Source organism: Parasteatoda tepidariorum, chromosome 10 (genome assembly GCF_982258835.1).
Source record: "Parasteatoda tepidariorum strain Cologne lab strain chromosome 10, Ptep-v5.0, whole genome shotgun sequence".
Lineage (NCBI taxonomy): Eukaryota > Metazoa > Arthropoda > Arachnida > Araneae > Theridiidae > Parasteatoda > Parasteatoda tepidariorum.
This window is the reverse complement of record NC_141764.1, coordinates 46,374,334-46,399,102: the sequence shown is the minus strand read 5'-3', so window position 1 is coordinate 46,399,102 and position 24,769 is coordinate 46,374,334. Positions and strand designations below refer to the sequence as shown.

At 29.5% G+C, this 24,769-nt stretch overlaps 3 protein-coding genes across 3 annotated transcripts in view; 2 read left to right on the top strand and 1 right to left on the bottom strand.

The window, feature by feature from the left end:
• GV1 (nuclear protein GV1) overlaps positions 1 to 3,142 on the top strand; it is a 45,978-nt gene extending 42,836 nt beyond the window's left edge. Inside the window, exons 2-3 of the mRNA XM_016049817.4 lie at positions 55 to 377; positions 1,069 to 3,142. Coding sequence (XP_015905303.1) covers positions 73 to 377; positions 1,069 to 1,597 — 834 coding nt within the window. The 5' untranslated portion in view covers positions 55 to 72 and the 3' untranslated portion in view covers positions 1,598 to 3,142. The remainder of the gene's footprint in view (positions 1 to 54; positions 378 to 1,068) is intronic.
• A 6,231-nt stretch (positions 3,143 to 9,373) lies between these two features.
• LOC107448650 (ferritin, middle subunit) lies at positions 9,374 to 15,720 on the top strand. The gene is made up of 5 exons (XM_087153903.1): positions 9,374 to 9,463; positions 11,182 to 11,297; positions 12,055 to 12,201; positions 13,458 to 13,586; positions 15,089 to 15,720. Exons 1-5 carry the CDS (start codon positions 9,400 to 9,402, stop codon positions 15,239 to 15,241), a joined length of 609 nt encoding a protein of 202 aa, XP_087010029.1. The 5' UTR covers positions 9,374 to 9,399; the 3' UTR covers positions 15,242 to 15,720.
• Positions 15,721 to 20,194: 4,474 nt separating this feature from the next.
• LOC122269413 (uncharacterized) lies at positions 20,195 to 24,326 on the bottom strand. The gene is made up of 3 exons (XM_043042367.3): positions 23,830 to 24,326; positions 21,747 to 21,905; positions 20,195 to 20,409 (listed from the first exon to the last, which is right to left on the bottom strand). Exons 1-3 carry the CDS (start codon positions 24,324 to 24,326, stop codon positions 20,214 to 20,216), a joined length of 852 nt encoding a protein of 283 aa, XP_042898301.2. The 3' UTR covers positions 20,195 to 20,213.
• Positions 24,327 to 24,769: the final 443 nt, after the last annotated feature.

Here is a 24,769-nt window from a genome sequence, read left to right as displayed (position 1 = left end):
GACATTGCACCTTCCTGAGCTATTAATTATAAAACTAAAACTGTACTTTTGCAGGTGCCAACTATAGTAACAATGAGGTCATATATGACTGACCACCGAACACCTTTGGCTTGGCGACATCGTGATATGACATTGCCAAATGGACCGAGAAATGGTCATCATCACCACCATCATCACAGATCACCTCCCAGTCCGTCTGTGACTACAACTTCATCTGATGAGAGAGAAGAAGTTCCAATGGTCAGAGGGCCACCACTAAGAAGACCAAACAGCCGGACAACAGCCCGGTATCATAGGGATGGCCAATCACAATTTTCAGCTGTAGAACCTTACCCTGGTGTTGTTGGGCCGCCTTTCAGAAATGGCGGAACTCTTAGGTAAATTAATTAAAATGAGTAACTGAAATAATAAATCAAGAAATTAGTAGTTTATAAACAATATGGAATTACATATTTATTTTGTTTATAGTGACGCTTTTGAAATGTGTTTCTATAAACATAAAGTCAACAATATGTGATATAGAAGAAAAAAACTTACATTGTGTGCTAAGTGTCAGTTAATGTGATCGCTTGTTTGTGATAAATCGTTACTATCAAGTATTGTATGCTATCAATTCTATCATTTACGGTTTCCAATTTTTAATGTCTTTAAAACTGGGCAATTATAATTAATTAATATGTCTCTTGATGATGTAAACTTCTGAAAACGTGTTAAGACTAATTTAACAATGTAAAGTCACTGATAAATGTAACAAATAATTTAAAAAAAAAAAACAGAATTATTTAAATTTTATATTCTTTATGACGTCGTTTTATCCTTTTTAGTTTAATGCATGATTGCGTAGTGTTAATTAACACCGATTCATTCATAATTTACTAATTTTTTAACCTGTACAAAATACGAGTTTGCAGCTAGCAAAGAATCAATTTTTTGTTTTGCTCATTTATGTGTTTATTTAAAAATCCAGTGCTTTGGATTGACTATTGTAATATGTCTTGAATTATTTGATTCAGTTGATTGATTGTAATATATCCTGAATTGACTGCAATTTTACTACTTTCATTATAGGTCAACCAGAAGTGTACCAGCTATTGCATTAGCAACATGGGATGGTGAGCCATGCCCGGTCCATGGCCATGGACTACCACTATTCCATCACCAGCACCATCCCATAGGGCACAGCAATAGCGGCACCATGAGGCGACACGGTTCCCTGTTCGACGTTCGATTGCCATATTATGGTCATCACCCTCCACCTTTCCCACCAGCTCTGCAATATCCACCACCTCCGCCATCACACCTAGAAAAGAAATCATTCCATGGATCGATGCAAGTGTTTCCTAATCCGTACCTAATGCCACCGATGATGCGGCCGAGACCGTTCGTGATCCCTGCAGGGGCGGAACCACTACCTGTTAGGGATCCTTTCAAATTAAGAACTCCGCCCGCATCAGGATACGCGGGATCAAAAGCAGACGATGTCTACAGTGTAGATCAAATATGTTGCAAGGGACATTTGATTGTGCTATGGATTATCCTAGCTGTGGTCACTATTGGTGTTATATTAGGAATTGTATTGGGAGTGACTATTGCATAGCGGGAAAAAAGAGCTTAAATCTCTGTATTAATTTTTCACTGGAAAGTATCAAAATCAAACTCACAGAATTTAAAACTTTTCAACTTAGATACAGCAAGGTAGTTGAACTTATCTAAGCGAAAAAAATATACATGGTGTTTTGTTTTTAACATTTGTACAGGATGTTCCCAAACTTGATTCACAAATTCAGCAGGGTTATAAAAGGCCTCAAGAGGATGAAAACTTACCATAGAATATGGGCAAACAACGAGAGAAACCCATGCAGGTTTCGACATCACGCTGGAAAACAACTTCCAAAATTCTATAATTTTGCTAAAAGATTTATTTGGTCAATTATTATAAGAGTTGTTCAAAGTGACTCCCTATGACGTCCTTGAATTGTCTATAATGATGCAAAAACGATTCCTGAATGTGCTCGAAGATGCTTTTGACAGATCTTTCTCTAGATTCAAAACCTGCATTTTTTTTTTCGGTTCTTACCCTCGCAATGGGGTTTGCGACCCCATATTCTAGAGTAAGTTTTCATCCTCTTGATGTTTTTTATCATCCCTCTGAATTTTTCATACGAATTTCAGAACACGCTGTATTTTTGTTAGATTTCTTTTCAAAACTAAAGTCAAGCTATGAGCATTAAATGTCGAAAATTAATATCTTAGTGAGAAAATATTAAAAACATTATCAAATATAACATATCACTATTGAGAAATCCGGGAATAAAATCACGAAATCAGTTTGATTGCTGCATGAAATTTGTTTTTCTAATAATCGCATCTCAAATCTACTATTTCCTTCCGCAATCAAACAGGTATTAATGCTTCTAATGCTGCTTTATTTATTAATGATTTCTTAGATTTCAATAACGTTTTGTTTTCCCTTTTCCTCCTCCTTTTTTCTCCTTTTTCCTTTTCCCCTTATTTTGTTTTAATAATAAATGATGGCCCTTAAAGTGCTACGTTTAACAAGGCTTCCAAAATTATGTATATAAATAACGGTGATAATTACAAATTTTCTTATATTTTCCATCACCATCATTGTAATTTTAATCTATTACCTAAATTCCATGTCAAGTGGACTAAATAATTTTGATACAGAATTCAGAGTTTTGTTCGGTCTTTAAGAAAATCAAAAAGTTTTATAAAAATCAAAAATATTCTAAGCATTTTGGTATTCACAACAATAAAGTCTTGTTTCTTTGTCAAGTGGACTAAATTATTTTGATAACAAAATCGTACGCTACATTTTACATCAAATTGTGTATGTTTCAGGTATGTAAAACTATTAGGTTTTCTCACCTGCTCCCTTCGCTTGCCAAACCTTACAATTGCTACAGTTTCTCTCTCTCTTTCTCTTTCTGGACGATAAACAGATTGTTACATTTAAATTAAAATTCCGATGAAAATATCCCAAAATGTTTTTTTTTTCTTTCCTAGTTCCCAGTTTTATTGGGATAAAATATGAACTTAATCCTTTGCTCGATTATCATTACAACTTTATCTACAATTTTACTTTCAAATACCTATTCAATTTTTGATTATATTCCATATAATTAATTTATATATATAATTAAAAATGGTATAAACCAATAGTATATATATATATATTCTTTTATTACTAATGAGTAGTATTTTGACTGAATACTTCTTAACTTTGAATTAGCAATTTGCTTAAAGAAACAAAAATTATAATGAAGCAATCGTGGGAGTTGGTGAGCGAATCAAGTAGAGGGCGAGTCTCATAGTTTTAATACTTAATGAGAGCTTATTAGTATGCTTGATTTGATACTTTCCAACACAGAGCACAGGCCTGTAAGCCAAGCCATACAGACTTAACAAATTTCAATATCTATTTAAGAAGAAAAAACTTCACCTATGGGAATTAACAGCTCAACTAGATTTTTTTTGATTTAATCAGAAATAACGGCTCAATTAACTGATAAAATAATGGATTCATGGCCGGAGAGTCTTGTTAGTGACTGAAAAAATACTGCATCCGGTGCCAGACAATCTTATTCGTGACTGATAAAATACTGGATATATTCATGAATTACATCCTATTATAGACGTTATAAGATGTATTTGGTTTATGCATGCTTTCCAAAGCTACAATGGAGACAACTTGTACAAGAAACTGAAACTAATTTATACAAGTGTATTTTATACATCTAAGTTAAAAACAATACACCATATCGGTGTAATATTGTATGGTGTTATATATTACTGTTCATTATAACAAATACATTATGAACTTGGTTTATTAATTATCAAGAGTTATGATAGTATGTATTTATTTGAGAGAAATGTCTTGTTATGGACTGAAATTGTAATAATTTTACACTTTATAAATTTTATGTAAAAAATGTTTTTTAGAAATTTTATTTTTATGTTTTTATAATGCCTTGTGGTCTTTAAAAAGCAAGAAAATTTTAAAAGGCCAAATGATTGAATGAGTTCAGTGCCATTTTTTATGTATGATAGATCTACTTAAAATTGAAATACTCTAAGAACTATAGGAGAAGTAGATATGTATAGAACTAAATTTAAATGCATAATAATTATGCATTTTTTTCCTTATAGTTTTTAGCATTTTTTTTTCTTCTTTAAAATTATGATAAAATTTTAGTTAGTAATGGATTAAATTACAAGATGCAGTGAAAGGTAAATTTGTAATGGTGATTTTTGAATATTAACTATTATTAATAAAATATTCTGTTCCTACTTTAAAATATTCCATGGTGAAATTCATGTAACTGTAACTGAAATTCATGTTTTATTGGTTAATTGGAAAAAATGCATACTGATATAATTAATCATGGCGATAGACTTTTATGCTTTTAACAGAATATGTTAGGCAACTAATTTGTTTATTTTTTTACAAATTTGAGAATTTCCGTTGTCATTTAAAAATTTCACGACTTCATTATCTTTCATAACCTCATATATCATGTTAATACAATTTATTCCAATATATAATATTTTAATTCAGCACTAGTGTAATCTGTTTAGTTTAAAGATGTACAAACTTTCTTGGAGCAGGACCGATGTAGAAAATAAATTTGATTTTCTGTGGGCCGTAATGAAGTACAATTTTATAGCTATGAAATTTTAGATTTACAAAAAACTAAATAAATAAATAAAAATCCAAACAGTTTTCTAGAGCTAATAAAATGAGAAAGGAATTCATAATAGTGTTTTTTTTTATAATTTCGCCATCATTAAATGTTTATCAAGTCTTTTATATATTATTCACTTATTTCTTTTCAGATGTTGTTAAAATGATTACAAAATAAAATTTATTAAACCAAGAATCATTTATGAAAGCTTTAATTTTGATACCACTTTAGTACAAAAATACAGGAAAATTGTTAGCTATTAATTTGTTAACATCAATTGATAATACACAAAAACTAAAATAACATAAAGTAATTTACAAAGTATGTATAATAATTAAGAAATGAAAAAATAGATTTTTTTAAAGTAAAGTTACACTGTAGCAAGTTTATAACTGTTAGTATTTTTTTATTTTAATTTAATCAAAGTTTTTCATTTTTAATTTATTATTAAATTATTAAGCGCAAAAAATGTTTGGAGCGTACTAGAATTTTTGAAGAAGAAAAATAACTGCCTGCTTTTTTTTTTTTCTTTATATATATATAATTTTTCCCTTAGTGCTTGTATTATAATAAGCATCTCACTACATAAACTCAATAAAAGAAAATCATTCAAATAATCAAGTTTTCAATTTGTGTTCGAATGAGCATTGCCCATACATGAATTATTCGAGAGCTGTATTTGATCCCAGAACTTTAGGCTTGACAGTGTAGTTACGTAAAAATAAAAATAAATTATTTCACCAATATGATACAATGCCAAAACAGAAAAATAATATTTCAATTCTTAGTTTATTCTGCTCAGTAAACTATTATTAAAATAATAATTTGAAAATGAAAAAAAAATTTACAATGAAAGGAAAGAAATTTTACAATTTAAATGCTGAAATAAGTAAAATCTCATTGAACTTTTCGTTTCTTATATTTAAAACTTTAATTGAATGCTTCCGAAAATATGCATATAAATGACTGAGTTAATTACAAATTTTCTTGTAATTACCACCATCATTATAATTTGAATCAATTACGTTAATTCCATGTCAAGTGGACTAAATAATTTTAATAACAAAATTCAGAGCTTTGTTCGGTCTTTAAAAAAAATCAAAAAGTTTTACAAAAATTAAGAAGATTCTATGCATTTTTGGTATTCACAACAATATTTAAATAAGTCTTCTTTCTTTGTTGTTTCCTTCTTGTGTCTGTTTTTTTTTTAAATTCAGTTTTATAATAAAAGGTAATCTTAGAAGATTTGCCTTCAATTGGAAATGCTACATTATTATTTTTTTTAACTCCGTAAGAATGCTGACTGTCTGTAAGATGTGAATGATCTAAAAGTTTAAATGCACGAAATTTACACTGACGTTTGTAAGTATATGTCTTCCTGTTGTCTATAAATCATTTTTAATAAATATTTTTCAAAAATCAATTTCGTAGTTTCATTGTTATAATGTTTCATTATACATTCACAAAAATTTGCATTAGAAAAGAAGAAAAAATTGCATTTGAAGGTGAAGGGGGCAGTTTATGTCCATTTTCCCACCAAAGTGGCAATCGGACAGCCACTTATTGCATTTGGAGAATTACTACGCTTTGACAAAACAATAAAGAGGAAAATTGGTTCTTCCCAAGAGTTATTACACAATGAAGATGGGATATGTTGAAGAAAAACGGTTTCTTTCCGCGCACGCCCTTAATTTTTTTCCCCAGAAACACCTTTCATGGACATACCGTTCTTTTCCCTTTATCTTTAAGTAAAAAAAAAGAGAATTACATAAACAAGATGAATAATAAGAGATAATAGAAAACGACAACAAAACAACTGGTCGGCTTGCACAAGTTTCACGGTAGTATTTTTCTCACTTCATTTATATTTCAAATTAACTTATAATATGCGATATGTCGTCGACAAGTTATTTTGTCCATAGGATCTATTCCTAGACGAGGTCCTTTCGTACACGTAGTCATGCGTAATTCTAATACTATTTTTAAGATTTGTTAAATTACGCGTTTTGTCCCTTGCAAGAAATTTTTAAAGTATGTTGTAGTTGCCAGAAAAGAAGCATTTTCTTTCAAATTGAAAATTTTCTACACTTTTTGCTTCACATCACGAGTAAAAGGCGAAACCTTTTTTTTTACATTCGGTGTTCTGATAGTATTTAACATATATTTATTTCTAAGATTAATTGTCAAACTTTTAAAGGACATTATTATAGATTGGCATCGCAAAAGCAATTGCAATAACTGCTATGAATGATTCTTAATATAGCAAGTGAATGAAAGGAGAAAATAAGAAAAAAATGACAATGAATTAATGCATCAGTGGAATGTTTCGTTAACAGGCCATTTTACAGAAAAAAATTAACTGTTGAAAAAAGAATAAATAATTTGCATCAAGCCCTTAGTTAAAATAGTTTTTTTCACATACAATAGATTTTTTTCTCATATGCAAGTAATCAATCATTTTCTTACGATTAGCATATTGACAAAATTTTCTTGCATAAAATTTCAATTATCATATGTTCCATAACCAAAATTCTTTTTTTTTTTTTTTTAAATATTGTTTTTTAAAGGAGGGGAACTAAGAAGAATGAAAGGCTATTGCGAGGATTGGTGAGCGTAGTGATCAGGGGGTGGGAATTCCTAGTAAGAGAGTACATATTTTTTAAAGGATAGCTCCGATAAGTCCTTTTCAAAAGTGTAACCCGAAGTTAAAATATTTTATAAGTATACTAAAAATGAAAAATAAGTGTTAATTTTCGTCATTAAAATGAAAAAAGTGAATATTTAAATTGTAATAGAAGTTTATTGTGAAATTTTGCCCTAGCATTTTTTATTTTTTTTCTATGTGTGTCAAATTTTTTTATCATTTATTTTCTCGTTTTTAGTCTATTGTACTAAAAAAACGTGTTTTTCTTTTTTTAAATGCATATAAATTAAATTTTTTATTTTAATATTTTCTGCATTTTAGTCTTGTGTCTCCCGGCTTGTTTAGACCGAATTATAGTCAAAATTTCGACTAACGATAAATTCTGCTTATAAGGGTCAGAAAGAGTTTGAATATTGTATTATCAGTATCACCCAGTACAGAGGACCAGTTAAATTCTGAGCACTTGAACTTGTCAAAATTATGATTGCAAGATTTTTCTTTTCTTTTTTGTAAAATAATATTTACTTATTTCTACGTTTGAATTCCAGACTTGATTTTCTGTTAAGTAACATCCGTCAAATAACATGCGTTAAGAACTCTGATAGTGGAAACAAAAATAAGATTAAGTTAGATTATTTAATAAATTTCTGACCACCACTATGAGTTATTCTGTAAGGAAAAAAAAATTTGAGAATAGTGCCCAACCAGATTTCTTAAAGCGTTAAAATAGTATTTTAAAAAAAAAGAAATTCGAGCTAAATTCCCAGCTTTTGATATTGTCGTTTTCACAGTAGCTCTACACATATGTGTACACATTTGCCTAGTGTAATCTTTAGTTAGCTTAAACTCATTATTGGTAAACATAAAAAAGCCAATTTAAATGTGACTATTAAAATATATAATAAGCATTTTCATTCATAATATAATATCTCCGATTGTTAAAGACGAGGAATTAAAAGTCTAAAATTGCAATTAAAGTGAAAATTAAGGAGTTATTTTTCCACAATAAGACCCTTATCTTTTTAAAGACAATTTTCGATTGACGAAATGACCCTATCGACGAAAGGTCGATTAAATGGTCTGTTGATGAAATGAACCAGACACTTCTTGACAATCGTTTGGGAAACATCCCAGGGGAACTTTTCGCATAGGATGCATTTTTTTCGTTGCGAAGAAAAAAAATTGCATCCAGTGTAAATTTCTCTTGAGAATGATCCAAAAGCATACCATCACAATTTTGATCTTCTGCAAAGGGGACGGCTACCCCGCTAGCCCGACGATCTGCAAACGAAGTCAAGCACTTTACAGATCAATCACGCATTTAATCATCATGATTCACTCACTTAATCGTCAAGGGCAGAATGAGAACCTGATTGGTGAAAATTATTTTCCCGCAAAAATTTCACCAATCAGATTTTCGAATTATTCCTACGGTGATCTATAATATCGCATTCATTGAAATCGGCCCTTTAGGTGGTCTACTGGGAACAGTGTCCTACAATCGGTTCACAGTGAGACTCATTTCTTTTTTGAAACTGAGAACCAAAAACTTCACAGCAACCCAAAAGTTTAAAAATTTAACAATTTGTGTGAAGAGGTAAACTAACTTAGATTTCATTTGATGTGTGGCATGGCGCGGGTGCAGATTCTTCAAATGAGAGACTGTACTATATACATTAAAATGCTCAAATAGTTGATATAAAATGTTTTTGCCTACAGTTTTTTATTTTATTTTTTAAAACGAGAAAATATTCATTCCTCGTGTTTTATTCAGAAGAAATTTTAGGCCATCTCAGGCTCAGCATTTTATTTAATAAAAAGCATTTCTGAAGTGGCAACAAAAATTTGACAGCTTGACAACAACAAAATTTCTAGAATGTTATTGCGTAGTTCCTGCTTGAGTTAGAAAGTTTCTCATAGGAACTTTGATCCCTAGCCTTCTGTACCAGTGCGTGCAAAGGCATTTTTTATCTGATTTTTCTTTATCAGCAATCAATATCACAAATTCTATCTTTTTCTTGTGAGAATTTGCAACCTATACACCTAAAAATGAAGTTTCTGTGTGCATTTATAATTTTGCTGACTTTTAATGTTGTCCTTTCTGGCAGCTTTGGTAAGATAGCTTTAGGCATCATTATATCTTTTGACAGGCCTCTATGTTCCTTTAATTTGTATTTAATGCTTATTTGTAGGTAGAATTGTGAACAGAAGTCAGCTATCAATGCTGTTTTATCATAGCAGGGGGAAAAACTTTCGTACATTGTTTAAATTTTATGAAAAAATAGTTTTTAAATTTTAATTATGTTTTAGAAGTTAAGCAATTAGTTGTAAACTAGTTTCGTTAAAATGATCTTTTGGGAATGTTTTATCTAATCTATATATTAATTAATATGTTAAAATCCATTTTTGTTTAATTAAGTGATATTTTTATTTAATAAAGAAGGGGGGAAATATGATTAAAAAAGACAGGATAAGCACTTTTGAGAATATTTTAGTTTATAAATTAATTACATTTTCTAAGTAATAGTTTAAGTCTGATGAGAAATTTAGTGGATTTATTAAAATTAGAAAAGTAGCTAAAAAATCTGGCATTTTTTCAGCACTTTAAACATGTGTTAGGTAATGCTTTTACTAAACTGCATAACAGCTGAAATGCCATCTGCAATATTAACATGCAGTTCATATAAACTTTCTTTTATGTTATGCAATCTTTAAATGGGGATTATTTTGAGATATTTCTTTTGTAAACTCCAAATCATTTTCTTTTTTTTATTTATATATAATTGTTTAATATTGGTTAGAGCTTAACTATAACGATTTTCATGCTTGTTTCAAAAATTCTTTACCATGTTTAATGTATGCACTGTTCAGATCAAGGTGATATTTCCATATCATGGTCTGCTGCACCTACTATAATCACGAAGGTACCAATTTGATTTAAAACTGGAAATATTTATGAAAAAAAAAACATGTAGAGGTTTGCCTGGGAGTGGCTATAAATTACTCTTCGAGTTAGTCCCTCTGTAATGTTTATTTTTTAAGTTTTTTGCAGAATGCTGCCCAGAAGTTGCTGAAACTTGGGGATTGTTTTGCCACAGATCACGATACAGAAATTTTCCTCACATCAAAAGTTCAACGATAACATGACTAAGTCACTGTAGCATTTTATTAAAATGTTGTAGCCTAGATATTATGCTATTCTGTAAACACAAAGTTTTAGGGGATAGTTTTTATAAGGTGATCTGTTGCCCCAACTAAAACCACCAAGGCACCAAATGATTTTTAAATTTCTGAATTTTTTAAAATAAAAACATGTACAGGTTTGGTTGGGGGTGGCTGCAAATTATACCCTTTGAGTTGGTACTCTTCTGAAGCTTCTCTTTTTTAGTTTCTCGCGAGCCGCTGTTCTGAAGCTGCCCAGACTTAGCAATTATTCTGCTGCTAATCACGATACGGAAATCTTCTCGTCATATTTCGATCAAAACTTTCCTTAACAAATTTAACAGAAACATTTAGAAAATAAATCAGATTCTTACTGATTAACAAATCTATGATTTCTTTTTTAAAAAAAATTAAACACTGATTATTTTACTAATGAAACGGCACAATTTTCTATTGATTGTAAAAGATAATCATTATTTGTTTAATTTTTTAAAATTAGTAGACATCTATATATTAGCATGTATCTATAGATCATTAATGACGTCGTTATTAAAGACAAAGCAATGTTTTATATATTTTTAATGATAATATTTTGAATTTGATTCATGTGTGATAAAAAATTTTATTTATTATCTTTATGCTTCTAATTTCATCGAATTTTTATTCTAGATAATGAACCTCCAAAACCTCATAAGGATAAATATGTTCTCCATAAAAGTTGTGAAGCAGCTATTCACAAACAGATAGATGAAGAAATGCATGCTAGTTTGGCTTATGCTACCATGGTAACTAAAGTTAAAATTAAATTTCAAATATTTCATAATATTTTTTGACAATATATACTACTGATATTTCATTTCAATTAACAAAAAATAATTTTGTACAAGCATAATTAAACTTGTATTGCGATACAAGAAAAAATATTGCTTGTTAACATCTTTAAATTTTTATTTTAAAAAATGAGAAAAACAAGAAAAATGTTTTAGACTCAAGAAATTTCTTAAATTATATGCAATTTAAATTTAAGTATTCGTAAAAAAATATTCTACTATATTTATAAAAATTAAAGCAATCAATATCTCTAAAAGTTTTAAAAAAGCATACCAGAAAGTTACTACATCTTTAAGGAGAAAAGACATAAAACTTAGTCTAAATCCAATATTGCACTAATAATTTATTGAATTATGAATTTATTGAAATGTAATTTTTTTTTTTTTTAAATGGAGTCATACCAAAAAAATCTGAATTTTCTTTTGAAACTTATTCTAAATACAAAATTTTCTTGAAAAGAATGTATTTATAATACTATTTAAATTTATTGTATTTTTAGTAAAAAAAAAAAAAAATCACGGGTGAGTTTAAATAACTGAATTAATAGAATTTTTTAATTTCTGTAAAAGGATAAGGTTTAAAATTGATTCATTGAGTTGAGTAATTCTCTCTGGCATCTTGAACTATTTTTTCTTGTTTAGTGTTATTTTATGTCAACTATGTATATGTTCATTAATTTTTAGAGTGTTTTTTTTTTTTTTTTTTTTACAGGCTGCTCACTTTGGGAACAATAAAGTTGCACGAAAAGGTTTAGAAAAATTTTTCAATGAAAATTCCATGGAAGAACGTGAACATGCACAAAAATTTATTGATTACTTACTTTCTCGAGGGGCAAGATTTTCAGGATTTGATGTTAAAGTAAGTTAAAATAAGATATTTTCACTTTTTCTATAAAAAAATTTATAGTTTATAATTTTAATAAATATTTTAAATGCAGCTCTGCCAAAGTTCTCTGTATTTTATTTTTATTTTGAAACAATTAAATTAAAAAGTATCATTTAAACCCTAATCACCCATAACCTGTTTGAATTGCCAAAGTAAAGTGAGGGGAGTTGAGGTGCCATGATTAAAAACACCTTCAAATTTAATTTAGCAATCAAACCAGTTTTGATGTTTTCAATCTTTGTCAGCTGTAATTCTTTAGGAAGTTATTTATTTATTTTATTTTTTTACTCTTACATGTTGTTTTGTGTACTTTTTTGTTTGCTTCATTTTTGAAAGGATTTTTAAAAAATACATTAAGGGTAAGAAAAGTCTCCCTGTAATTTCTTAAAATTCTCACCACTAATTATCAAAATACTGTGTTATTTTATTACTTTTTTACTATTTTTATAAATTTGTATTTGAGAACTTTAAACTATAGTATTTTGAGGCTTTGATTTTATTATTTTGGAAACTAATGACAGTTTTATTTATGTCAATAATTAAGTTTTTTTTATTTTTAATTCTTTCCCTTAATTACTGTTTCCCATATCTAAAATTGTTTTGTATATGTACTGAACAATATAAGGATTCAAAGATCAAGACATTTTTACTTTTTGTGTATTTTTTTACAAAAAATCAAAATTGCTGACCTGTTTGCAAAAATAACTACATAATTATTATTATAATTATTAACTGAATACTCATTATATAATTATTAACTCAATATAATTATTTATGATCATTAATCTTAATTTTTGAATGAAATGTATTAATGCTGCTGGAATTTGTAATATAAATTGTAAATTTTAAATGCTAAGTTAATTTTTTCAATTAAGAAATTTTATTATACAAATAGATATTGCTTTATAGAATTCATTTCATGTTTTTTTTTAAAGCATTCCTTTTTAGTTTTAGCAATTTAAATAATGTGGAGCATTAAATTTTCTCAATATAAAGCCTGTAAAAATGTTTTTGAAATTATTTTTAATTTGTTAAATAATTACAATTTTAGTTGTTTGTAATTTGCAGTACTAAATTATCATTGTTAGAAAGTTAATTTTTAGTACCAAAATATTTTCAATGTAAATAAGTTGCACACTTAAACAATCTTCTATACCAAAATAATAATTTTGTATTTTTTTTAACTGAATTTTTGAATGGATTAATATATTCTATGCAATTTGTTATAGATGCCTGGCAAAACATCGTGGAATAAAGCCTTAGATGCTTTGGAAGATGCTCTAAACTTGGAGAAACATGTGAACAACAAATTGCATACCTTGCATGATGTTGCAACTTTACAGTGTCTTGATCAACATGTAAGCCAGTTTGTTTAAATATGAAGTATGGTTAGAAATATTTTAATGCACTTTTTATAAATTTAGTTATCAACAATAGTATCAACAAGTTATAGTTTATAGTTTAGTTATAAATTTAGTATCAACAAGTTTTTTTATCAACAATATTAAAACTAAAGCTTTTTATATATATATATATACAGTGAAACCTCCTATTATGGACACTCCTGCAAAACAGACGCCTCTCAATACGGACATATTTTTAATTCCCCGGGAATCTTCTATGAATAAACCATTACGTACATTCTCCGCAAAGCGGACACTCCCGTAATCGGACGCGGACAGTCATTTTGGTCCTGAAACGTTGTTTTTTATCTCTACAAACCGGACACTACTTTTTCTAAATAAATTGTAAGCTAAAAAAATGCAACTTTTCACCATTTTCAAAGCATGCAAATAAAACTTTTTGCCTTATCCATAACTAAAAATATTGTTAAGCTTTCCCACCGAAAAATCAATCTTTCTCCTGTCACCTTGCCTTATCTTTGTAAAGAAAGGAGAGAAAATGGTACTGCACTCCTGAAATAATTCTGACATCGGCATTTTTTGATCTTTTCATCTGGACCACACAGGTTATGAGACCCCTCAAGTTGAAATGACTTCTCTCAATGCTTCTTCCCCATTGAAAATTTCATCAATTTTCTTATCAATTTGAAGACTGTATTTAACACAACTGGGGTAAAAAACAGAGAACAGAAGTATAATCTTTAAGGTGTTTATATAAATGAAACATTTATTCAGACACTTGATAGCTGATCAATTGCGAATAATCATCTCCATAGGTCCTCATGACTCACAGGTATGCATTACTTTTTTTTCTGTGAATCATGGGAGATTTATTTTCCAAGAAGGTATTAACCATGTTCCCTATCAAATAATAAGTAGGTGTAAGGGGATGTGCACCTAATAATTGAAGCGGACTGAGGACAGTACGCTCCTATTTGGTATCATATGTCTAACTTGAGTATCTATGCTAATAGGAAAATTATATTTATTAATCTGTAGCTACATCCAGAATTATGTATTTATATCAAACTTCTTTATATATTCTTTTTTTATCATTCTTATTGTTTAAATAAATATTCTTGTAGATATTTACAATATCTTTGTAGATATTATTTAATTATTTCTACATCTTTGAGAATATTCTAAAATCAATTTACGGTGTTAAATTTCGTTATTAGGGTACCCTTCCCGTAAACGGACAACTCTCATAAACGGACAAATTTTATGGTCCCATGAATGTCCGCTTAACGGAGGTTTCACTGTATATATATATATTGAGGTATGATATTTTATTGAGGAAGATGTATTTTGGCATTTTCTTTTTTGCAATTTCTGTAAAATTTTAAAGTCATTAATTTTAGGTTAGTATTTTATTGATATTTTAAAAAAAGTTTTTATTTAGTCAGTATTTAATATTTATAATAAAGCTATACTTTATACACATTTTTGTTTTTTAGCTGATGGATTTTATTGAGGGAGAATTTCTTGATGAGCAGGTTAAATCAATTTCTCAATTGCAAAGATTCATCACCATTTTGAATGGAATGGACACTCCTATGGGAGAATTTTTGTTTGATCAGCAACTTCAGGAAGGAAAAAGCAAAATGTAAAATTCTATCAACATAATTACATTGAATTGCCATATATCTACTATCCACTACGTTAGATGCCAATTTTTTTAATATTTATTTTGCATTTTGTTGTTTTAGTATTAGTTCATATTTTATACTTGATGAACAAATTTTGCTTTCATTGTGCAGCTTATCATTTATGTCATCCCTTTTTAAATATTAAATAGGTCTGATATTCGTTTACTACTTAATTGTAATGATGCTGTTTACATTAGTATTGTGTCTAATAATTTTCTCAACTATATTTGTACATGTTCAAACCACTTAATGCATTTGTTAATATTTTTTTTTATATTTGAAGACCAAATATTGAGTTGATCAGTTTTGAAATTCGATAAATTTTGTATTGTTTTATTAAATTAGGTTTTTTGTAGCTTTTAAATTTTGAATCTCAAACTTTACAATTATATTTTATCTTGCATATCTATCAGATCAATCAATAAAATATGGGATCTTCAGTTCTCTGTGTGTTTAAATTATTTTCTCTGTGTTATTAATTATTATTATTTATTTATTTTTTAATTTTTTTTTTAACAAGTTAAAATTTGCTTTTTGTGAGGGGGGAACTAGTAGAGATGTGGCTTAAGAAACGTCATATTTTATTTAAAATTATTTAAGAGGGAAAATCTGTAGAGCCTGTCCGTAACATTTTATATTTTTTTAAGAAATTCTATAATTGTTCGTAAATTTTTTATTGATAGTTTATAACCTGTGTAAAAAGCTAATTTTAACGTTTCTTGTGTAAATATTATATTTACCTAAAATGTTTAGCCAGAGAAAGCAGATAAACTGAAAGCAAATACAATTGTGACATTCAATGTTTTGATATTTGCTATTTGAATCTTATTTTTTCAGTTGTTCCAAAAATGGAAATGATTTGAAAAATCAAAGAGAGACATTTTTGTTTTCTTTTCTTATGAAACTTATTTTTACCAAGTTATAAAATTAGTTCATTAAGGTGTGGTACTCATTAAATATATATGTTTAAAAGAATGTTCAGATGCCTATCAAACCATTCGAGCTAAAATATTTGCACTATTGTTTGTTAATTTAATTGTTCTGCCATGTTCCTGCTACAAATGGTGATTGTTAAGATCACTTAAAAATTATCTTTTAACCAGAAGTGCCATTTGTCAATAAGCTTTATAACTAATTGTGAAACTTGGCAAGAATAAAACCACTGGTTAAACATCAAACTGTTTGATTCCATCTTTTACCGTTTTTCTTTAATTGGTTTTTCATGTCATTGGTCTTGTTTTTTTGACATATAAAATATCTTTCGTTTAATAATATCGCTTTTCAGTTACTTTTAATTTAACAAAACTACAATAAAATAAGTATTGTTAAATAAGTAAATTTGATACTATTTTGAGTTTTTTACGAAGTGATTATATGCCCTCACAAAGAACTTTTACATTACTTGTTTTGTTTAATATAACTTCTTGTTTAATTAGTAGGTCAAACTCTATGGAATAACGTGAAAGTGAATATAAATATATTTTTATTATGCTGTCAATAAATTTACCTAGGAAAAAATATATACAGTCGAACCCCGCTATAGTGAACCGTCTGCGGACTCAGTAATGTGTCCACTATAACCGATGGTTCACTATATCCAAATTTTTTGAAAAATATTTTTTGCATAAGACAGTTGAATGATTGAAAATTGGCTTTGCAATTTTGCATAAGTTATTTAAAAAATTATTAACTAATTAACAGATAATAAAGCAAAAATTGATGGAAAAAGTAATTACGTCGCTAAATATTAGTTTTATTTTCACTTTTTATGAAAAAAATTTGTGATTTTTGATTGAACACAATTTGATTTTAAATTGAGTTCATCAATTTTCTTATCTACAATGTGCAAAGAATGTAAGATTTTTACATTTTGAACAAGATTTCGAACCATCCTAACAAAGCATCTTCTACGTTTTCTCTTTTAGCTCCACGCAGTTTTTTCGATGAAATCATGTTTTTGTCGTATGCCGCAAGATTTGCACTTCGATTTTTCTAAATGTTTGAAACTGTAGATTTTGACAAGGAAAATTCCTTACACAGTGTCGATTGATTGGTTCGATCATCAATACGCTTTACAATTTTAACTTTGTCGTCTATCGAAAACGCTTTTCTCTTTAGAGAATTTGCCATTTTCACTGCTTTTGAAATAAAAATCTTGTCTCAAATAGATAATGTAAGAATATGAAGAGAGCAGCTGTAGAATGAGTTAAATTGTTCCCCTTTTTGATTGTCAAGGGGTGATTTGTAAAGAATATGGTTTGAACAGATAAGAAAATTCCAAAAATTCAGCAGGTGGCCAAGTTAACTAGTTGTAGAGCAAGCTTGGGGAAAAGAGAGAAAGCGAGACTTGTCAGGGAGGGGGGAGTATAAGATAAATGATCTGTTTGACATTTATTACAGTATAGTTAAAAGTGATAAGCATAAAGGAGAGTAATATGACACATTTTATAGGAAGGCATTCATTTTCAGTCCCAACACCTACAAGTTTAAAGATGGAGGACTGAAAAAGATATTTAAAGAAATGGAATTTGAGTCCACTATAACCGAGTTTCTAAGTTCTAAGCTGTTCACTATAAGCGTTAAAAATAACATTATTTAAATAGGAATACGGACGGGACCGCTAAAAAAGTTCACTACATCCGAGTGTTCACTATATCCCAGGTTCACTATAGCGGGGTTCGACTGTATTTTCGAAACACTTAGTGTTTTCCCGCATTCATCCTAAAACTTGATTAAAAGATTTTAATAACAGTGATGATTTTTGACTAATATTGTTGAATGGAACAAAACTTGTTTGAACTTTCTTGTTTTTTAAAGAAATAATGTGATTGTCTATTGTGTCCACCCACCCAGCATGTTTAGCATTAAAAAAACAGTTGACTCACAAAAAGAAAATAATTATAATTTTACTGAAACAATTTTTATCTATATTTCGTGTGTAAAACCAATGAAAGTGGAGAATGACTTTAAGCTAATTTGGGTTAATTAGTTTTAAAATTTTCACGTTGCACTGTTAAATGTGTGTAAAATAAAGATTATGCATTTAGACTTTGATTGAGCTTTTAACTGGCAAAATTATTGAAACTGTTCCTGGCATAGCAATCACACTCTTTGTATAAGTATATGGTATCAAAAAATTGGCTTCCTAAAGTTGTCATTGACTAATTGTTGTCAAATGCCTTTTAAACACTATTCTATTCCAAAAACAAATACTTCCTTACTTTATTCATTGTGCTCTATGAAATTTAATGACATAGCTAGTTAAATCTATGTTGTATAGTCTAAATTACCATGAGATATTAACTTTTTCATAAATGTTAATTGGAATCTCTTCTGAGTTTTTATTTTTTTTATATAGTGGGGTAACTTTGGTTTGCTTTTTTGTATTTAACTCATTGTGGAACAGTTAATTTTAGTTAGGCATACTTTATTAGTTAAGCATACTTTAACTCTTTGTTGCTCAAAGAATAGTGTTTGCAAATAGTTTTACATTTACAGTGGTTTGTAACATTAAGTGCAACCAGACTAGCAGCACTACATTGGAAAGGGTTAAATTTTGTAATAGGGCTTCACAAGTCAAGGAAAACCTGGAATAGTCAGAGAATTTGATTATAATTCTTAAAAGCTGTACAAAAACCTAAAAAAATACCTACAATATTCTTACAAAAAAGGCTGATCTTTGAATTGTTGGTAACGTTAATCAGTTATTGAGTTTTAAGTTAAATATTTCTAATATTTTGCAATTACTGGTTGCAAAACATCCACATTCTTATTTAGTTATATTCTATTTCTCACAAAAGCTAATGTTTGACATTAATTATAAAAGAAATCATTTTTTTTAATGATAAAAAATTACAATGTATAGACAAGACATGGTTTGGAATTATGTTATATTTTCCTAAAATAGTATGAAAAGTAATTTTTTTTCTTGCATTAAGTGCCAATTTTATGCACTTTTATAAAATTAAACTTTAATGTAATTTTTCTTATTTCTCATACAAAATGTTATAAGTATTGAGGTATAGGTTTTGAGATATAATTTTCAATGTAAGAGTCAAATAATGAATAAATATTACAAATTATTTTTCACCTCATTTTTTTTTTCTTTAGTAAATTTAAAAAAATGTCAACAGAAAAAACCTAGAGCAGGTGAAATAAATCAATAAAATTAAAAAGAATTTTCTATTTTCATTTATAAAAATATGGAATAGTTTTTCCTTTTTTTAAATTCGATACCGACAAATGATACTCAATGTTTATTTTTTTGGCTGTTTTATTTATCTGTAAAATACCTGTGAGGGTATAAATTTTATTTCAAGAAACTTTAATCAATCAGAACACAATAAATTACAATTATGTTTATTTTTAAAATGAAAATTTTTTATTTTAATATTTAAACGTTCATCCTTTCTTTCTGATTTCTTTATTGGGCTTATTCAAGACAAGTAGTTCTGTAACTTATCTGTTAAGTTCAGCCGTTGTATAAGCATCTGTCTTTTCTCCGTTAAAGCAAAGCTAAAGTATGATTGCATAAAATTAAATTTAAACTACATTAAGTTTTTATGTTTAACTTTTTATTTAAATTTAATTTAAATTTATTATTTAATAATTTTAATTTAATAATTACAAATTGTGCTTAAATATATGTTAGATTAAGCTTACTTTTTACTATTATATAATCTTTGCCTGACTGAGTTAAAGTGGCTGGCAACTTTGAAGATAGTATTGCATATTGACTATAAATTCTGCTACCGAGATTAAAATAATTATTAAGTATTGATTTAGATAGAACTTTATTTATTGGTCATCAGACCACTACTCAAACTGATTCTTATAAAATAAATGATTCGTATTTATTACAGCTATTATAAAAAGACTATGTAAATTTCATGTGAAAATATAATAACAAAATGCTTCATTTAGAAATCTCATTTTAATTATCTGTTTCCAGTTCTTCGTTGCGAAGAGAATGTTTTAGTTTCTGTGTCAGAAATCTGTTCCAAGCATGGCGGAGGAATATTGCCCCCTTTTTGATGAACTGTTTTCTGGCCTTTTCCAGTTCACCGCTCGTTTCTTGTTCTAAAGGTGGACCGATTATTGTTGTTTCTTGCTTCTCTAATTTTTCTTTCCTAAAAAAAATTGTTTTAGTGGATTAACTAAAGGATGTCCCAAAACTTCTCTGACAAATTCAAAAGGGGGTATAAAACTTTGTGATGTGGTCAGTCTGAGCCCGGGACCAGACCTAGAAGAGAGAAGGCCTCAGCATTTGTTACCATAAACTAGAAATTTGATCCTTTGGTAGTCCAAACGTAATTGCATGTTTTGTAATCACCCCAACTGCGCAGCTTAGTAGCCGAAACGTAGTTATAACTTTCTTATTTTATCCCCACTGCGCACTTTATGTTCTTTAGGTCAGACTACTAAATTGATCCGTGATGAGGCCTTCTCCCTTTTAGAAGTTGTAGTCCCAACTGGGGCTTGCTTACTGAAAAAAGGTATCGGGTGAGCTCGGTTTCAGGGTTAAATTTTCATCAACTTTTAAACAAATTTTTAATCTCTTTATTAAGTATGAAAAATTTATAAAATTAATTTCTGCGATCTGCTTCTTTTGTTGGAAGCTTTTGCTTTTTGAGGTATTGTGCACTGATTGTCAAATGACTTTAATTTAGCCTAGTGTTTTGATTTCCTTTTTTAATTTTTGTTTTAGTCATCATGGAGTTTCAGTTGGTTCAGTTTTTCTCTTCGCTTTTCCTCTCACAGGTTGGTGATAGAAAAGTTTTTAATTTACTAATTTCCTTGTTTAAATATAAAAGTGACAAGATCGCAAAATTTGGCCTTTATCCAGCGAATATCTGAGACTCTGGCGCAATGTAATCCGATGTATCTCGGGCTTGGATTAAAATTCCTTCCAAACCTTAAACCTTCCAAAAGCAAGCCTGAGCTCATCTCTTTCACGTTGAGAAGATGAAAATGGCAAAAAGATTTCGGCATACTACAAACCTGCCTACCATATAAAGTTTTGATTAGTTATTAGAAGAGTTACTCTAAGTAGTGACGTCATTGCGCTGTCTACGACAACGTAAAAACGATTCCTGAACGTTTTAAACGATGTCAGAGATATTTTTAAAGTCTGTCTTAGCGAGGACAATCTGCCCTATGAGCCTGCATGCGTTTTTCGTGATTTTCACCCTCTCAACAACTGGTTCGCAACTCAATGTAGTTTGGTAAGTTTCATCTTCTTGACTTTCTTTATCACCCTTATGATCGAATTTTGGAGCACTCTGTATATACAGATCCTACTACTAATAACTCAACTTATATAAGACATTCATTTTTGTTGAACGATAATTTGATTAATGTATTCGTGCAAATGCGTAAAATTTAAAGTTTTTTTTATAGCAAGTCTACAATGTGTTATAAAACAGACTAACGAAATAATCACGAGAAATTAATAAGGAAGAATTACTTGTTAACTGTTTGGTGATTTGGAGTCGTCTTGAGAACAGAGATAATTCCTTTACTTAGAACATTCTTCCCATTCACATATTCAGTCTTAATACGTACTGGTGCTTGTGCGTTGATTTTTATTTTGATTCTCGGTGTTTTCTTTCCTTGTTTTCTTGATCTAAATTTGAAATAAATCACATTAATTTTTTTTTTAGCACTGTAAAGTTATTGTTGTTTCTAATGCCAATTAATCAGTAAGTCTGCTTGGTGAAAACACGTGAATTTAAGGTAGAGGGTGCGTTTCTTGTTTTTCAGTGGTGCCATCTATGGTCAAGAATAGGTCTTAAGCCACACACACATCACAGCCCGTTTTAAAGGGTGGACCCATTCATACATCCACAGATCGTAATTTTAACCTGGACCAGAGAACGATAAATCTCCAATTCAGCTTGGAGGACTTTGTGACCAGACAGATTTTTATTTACTACATGGGAGACTCACGACCTCTCAAACTCACGACCTCTTGGACATAGGCCCAACGCCCTACCAACCAGACTATCTCGGCCACGCTTTGTGAAGTTTACATTCATTACTAAAATCATCAAAAAACAAATAATCACTATTGAAAATGAAAATTATTCTAATAAATCGCTTATAAATTGAAAAACTTTGCTTAAAATTTCTTAGAGAGGGAAATGCGTGAAAAATATTTTGTGTGACTATCATTTTTAAAGGGCTTTTGTAAAGGAGCATTTGGAACTTCATTCTAGAAAAAGTTACTGACTTCAAACTTATATGACAAAAAATAAGAATATATTTTTAAGAAAAGTATTTTTATGATATACTCTTCAACATTTCAGCTTTGTGCGCAATATATTTATCAGTGATAGAGAACTGAAGTCGAAAATTTTAAAACGTATATATATTTGTACAAAAGTTTTATCAACACTTCGGAGCATGAACATACCCTGATATATCTAATATCTACAGAAATCACTTATATGTAATGATGGAAAAAATTATAATTTATTAAAAATTGCATTACCATTAAAAAATATTTTCTAAAAAAAAAACACCAAGATTATTATTGACGTAAATGACAATTAATTATGGTAATAGTTACTTATTGAAATAAAATAATTAGCTATATACTAACGGAGAAATGTAATTATATTGTTTAAGAGAATGTAAATTATTATTGACGTCAATGATGCTTAATTAATTTTGGTAATAGGTACTCATTTTTTTTTATAACTGTCGTTGAACAGCCGACCCAATTTTGAGTTTACGACTACCAATGCTCAACTCCTTAGCCTTGTAATTTTGAACCCAACCCAGAAGACAAAGGATTTCCAGGATCAAGTATTGGGAGAAATTTTCCGTCGTGGAGGACTTTTCTCTGGGACTAGTCCACATTTGCGTTACATGGAGAGGAAAATCGTGAAAACCTCCCACGGTTAGCTTGACGGCAAGGGGACTCTAACCCATGATCCGCCTACCACTGAGAATATTTTACGTCAACACTGGTCGGTACGAACCGGGTGCGGAATTCGCATGAAATAAAAATAAAAAATAGCTATGAAATAAAAAGGGATGGAGAAAATGTACTTATTCGTTACGGGGAACCGTAAAGAGTTGCCATATTATTGCTGACACGACCATGCTTAATTTTTGTAACAGGCACTACTGCCATCATTGTATTTGGCGCAGATCGATACATAGCAATTTATGAGTAAAATTGGTGCCGATAACAGCTGCATGTATACTACACATTTTTGTGATAGATTTTTTACATCCCCTTGTACGGGAGAAAGCTTGATTGTCGTAAATTTTAAATATCATGCCTCCAGCATCAGCGTTATGCCAGGTGATACTAAATTCAGTTAATCTTTGTTTTGATGGGATGTACTGCTAAATAGTGCTTTGCTTGATCTAATTACTTAAGTTAATTATCACAATTGTGCATAACTTTTTTTTTCTTTGACTTCCTTTCCTACTAGGATTGTAAAGTTATATATTAAGAGTAATCATTATGAATATGACATATCTTTATGATATGGCATGAATATGGTAACAAATAGATTAAAAATTGTTTTATTTACGTGAGAAGGGCTTTCTTCAACTTCACTAATTGCTCTCCAGTTTCACGATTGTACTTCAGAAGATTTTCCACGATGGTTTGAACATCATTTAAAACTTCAGTGCTTGCAATAGATTCACGAGATTCAGTAGTGGACATCGTAAGGGAATGCTGCGACGAGTGATGCAAAGTTTTTGCTTCTGAAGGAAAGGCCTTTTTTTGCAAAATCATGAATAATTCTGCCCAACTCAGGGTAACAGATGAAGAGCTCTCGGATGTGGTAGTATCTTCCGTCACATAGTTGTTTTCTTCATAACTTGCTGTGGGAAGCCCGATGAATTCATCCGCAGCGACGGTCATAGTTTCTGTAGGTACAATTTCTTCTTCTGAAATCGGAAATCTGTCTTCTTCATCACTTTCGGAAGGAACTGTGAGATAAATATCTCCAAGTTTTGGTTCTTCTCTGATGTCCCAAGATGAATCTAGCTTGTTAGCCGCACATTTCACGAAAATTTGCATAACTCCAAGCACAAGAATATAAATGCAGAGAAATTTCAAAGAAGGGGCTATCATAAAAGGTCTGGAATAAAAAAAGGTATATTTGTTCTTTTTTTAGACTCAATAGAAAAAGTAGTTGTAGCAGTGCTATGATTACATCGAACTAGAGCTGTTCGATAGGCTATTTCATAACCATCGTTGAACAGCCGACCCAATTTTGGGTTTACGACTACCAATGTTCAACTCCGTAGCCTTGTAATTTTAAACCCAATCCAGAAGACAAGGAAACTCCTGGATCAAATATTGGGAGAAATTTGCCTGTGTGGAAGACTTGTTGATGGAACTCACACGCATTAGCGTTACGTGGAGAGGAAAACCACGGAATCCTCCCACGGTTAGCCTGACGCAAAGAGACTCTAACCCACTACCACTGAGGATATTTTACTTCAGCACTGTTGTCGGTT

Bases quoted from the DNA above. Each gene is read 5' to 3' on its own strand.
- LOC107448650 (XM_087153903.1), top strand. From the start codon at position 9,400: ATGAAGTTTCTGTGTGCATTTATAATTTTGCTGACTTTTAATGTTGTC. The intron at 11,298-12,054 runs GTAACTAAAGTT...TTTTTTTTACAG, and splicing joins GTTTGGCTTATGCTACCATG to GCTGCTCACTTTGGGAACAA. The intron at 12,202-13,457 runs GTAAGTTAAAAT...AATTTGTTATAG, and splicing joins TTTCAGGATTTGATGTTAAA to ATGCCTGGCAAAACATCGTG.
- LOC122269413 (XM_043042367.3), bottom strand. From the start codon at position 24,326: ATGCAAATTTTCGTGAAATGTGCGGCTAACAAGCTAGATTCATCTTGG. The intron at 21,906-23,829 runs GTAAATAAAACA...TTTCAAATTTAG, and splicing joins TTGAAGAAAGCCCTTCTCAC to ATCAAGAAAACAAGGAAAGA. The intron at 20,410-21,746 runs GTAATTCTTCCT...AATTTTTTTTAG, and splicing joins AATCACCAAACAGTTAACAA to GAAAGAAAAATTAGAGAAGC.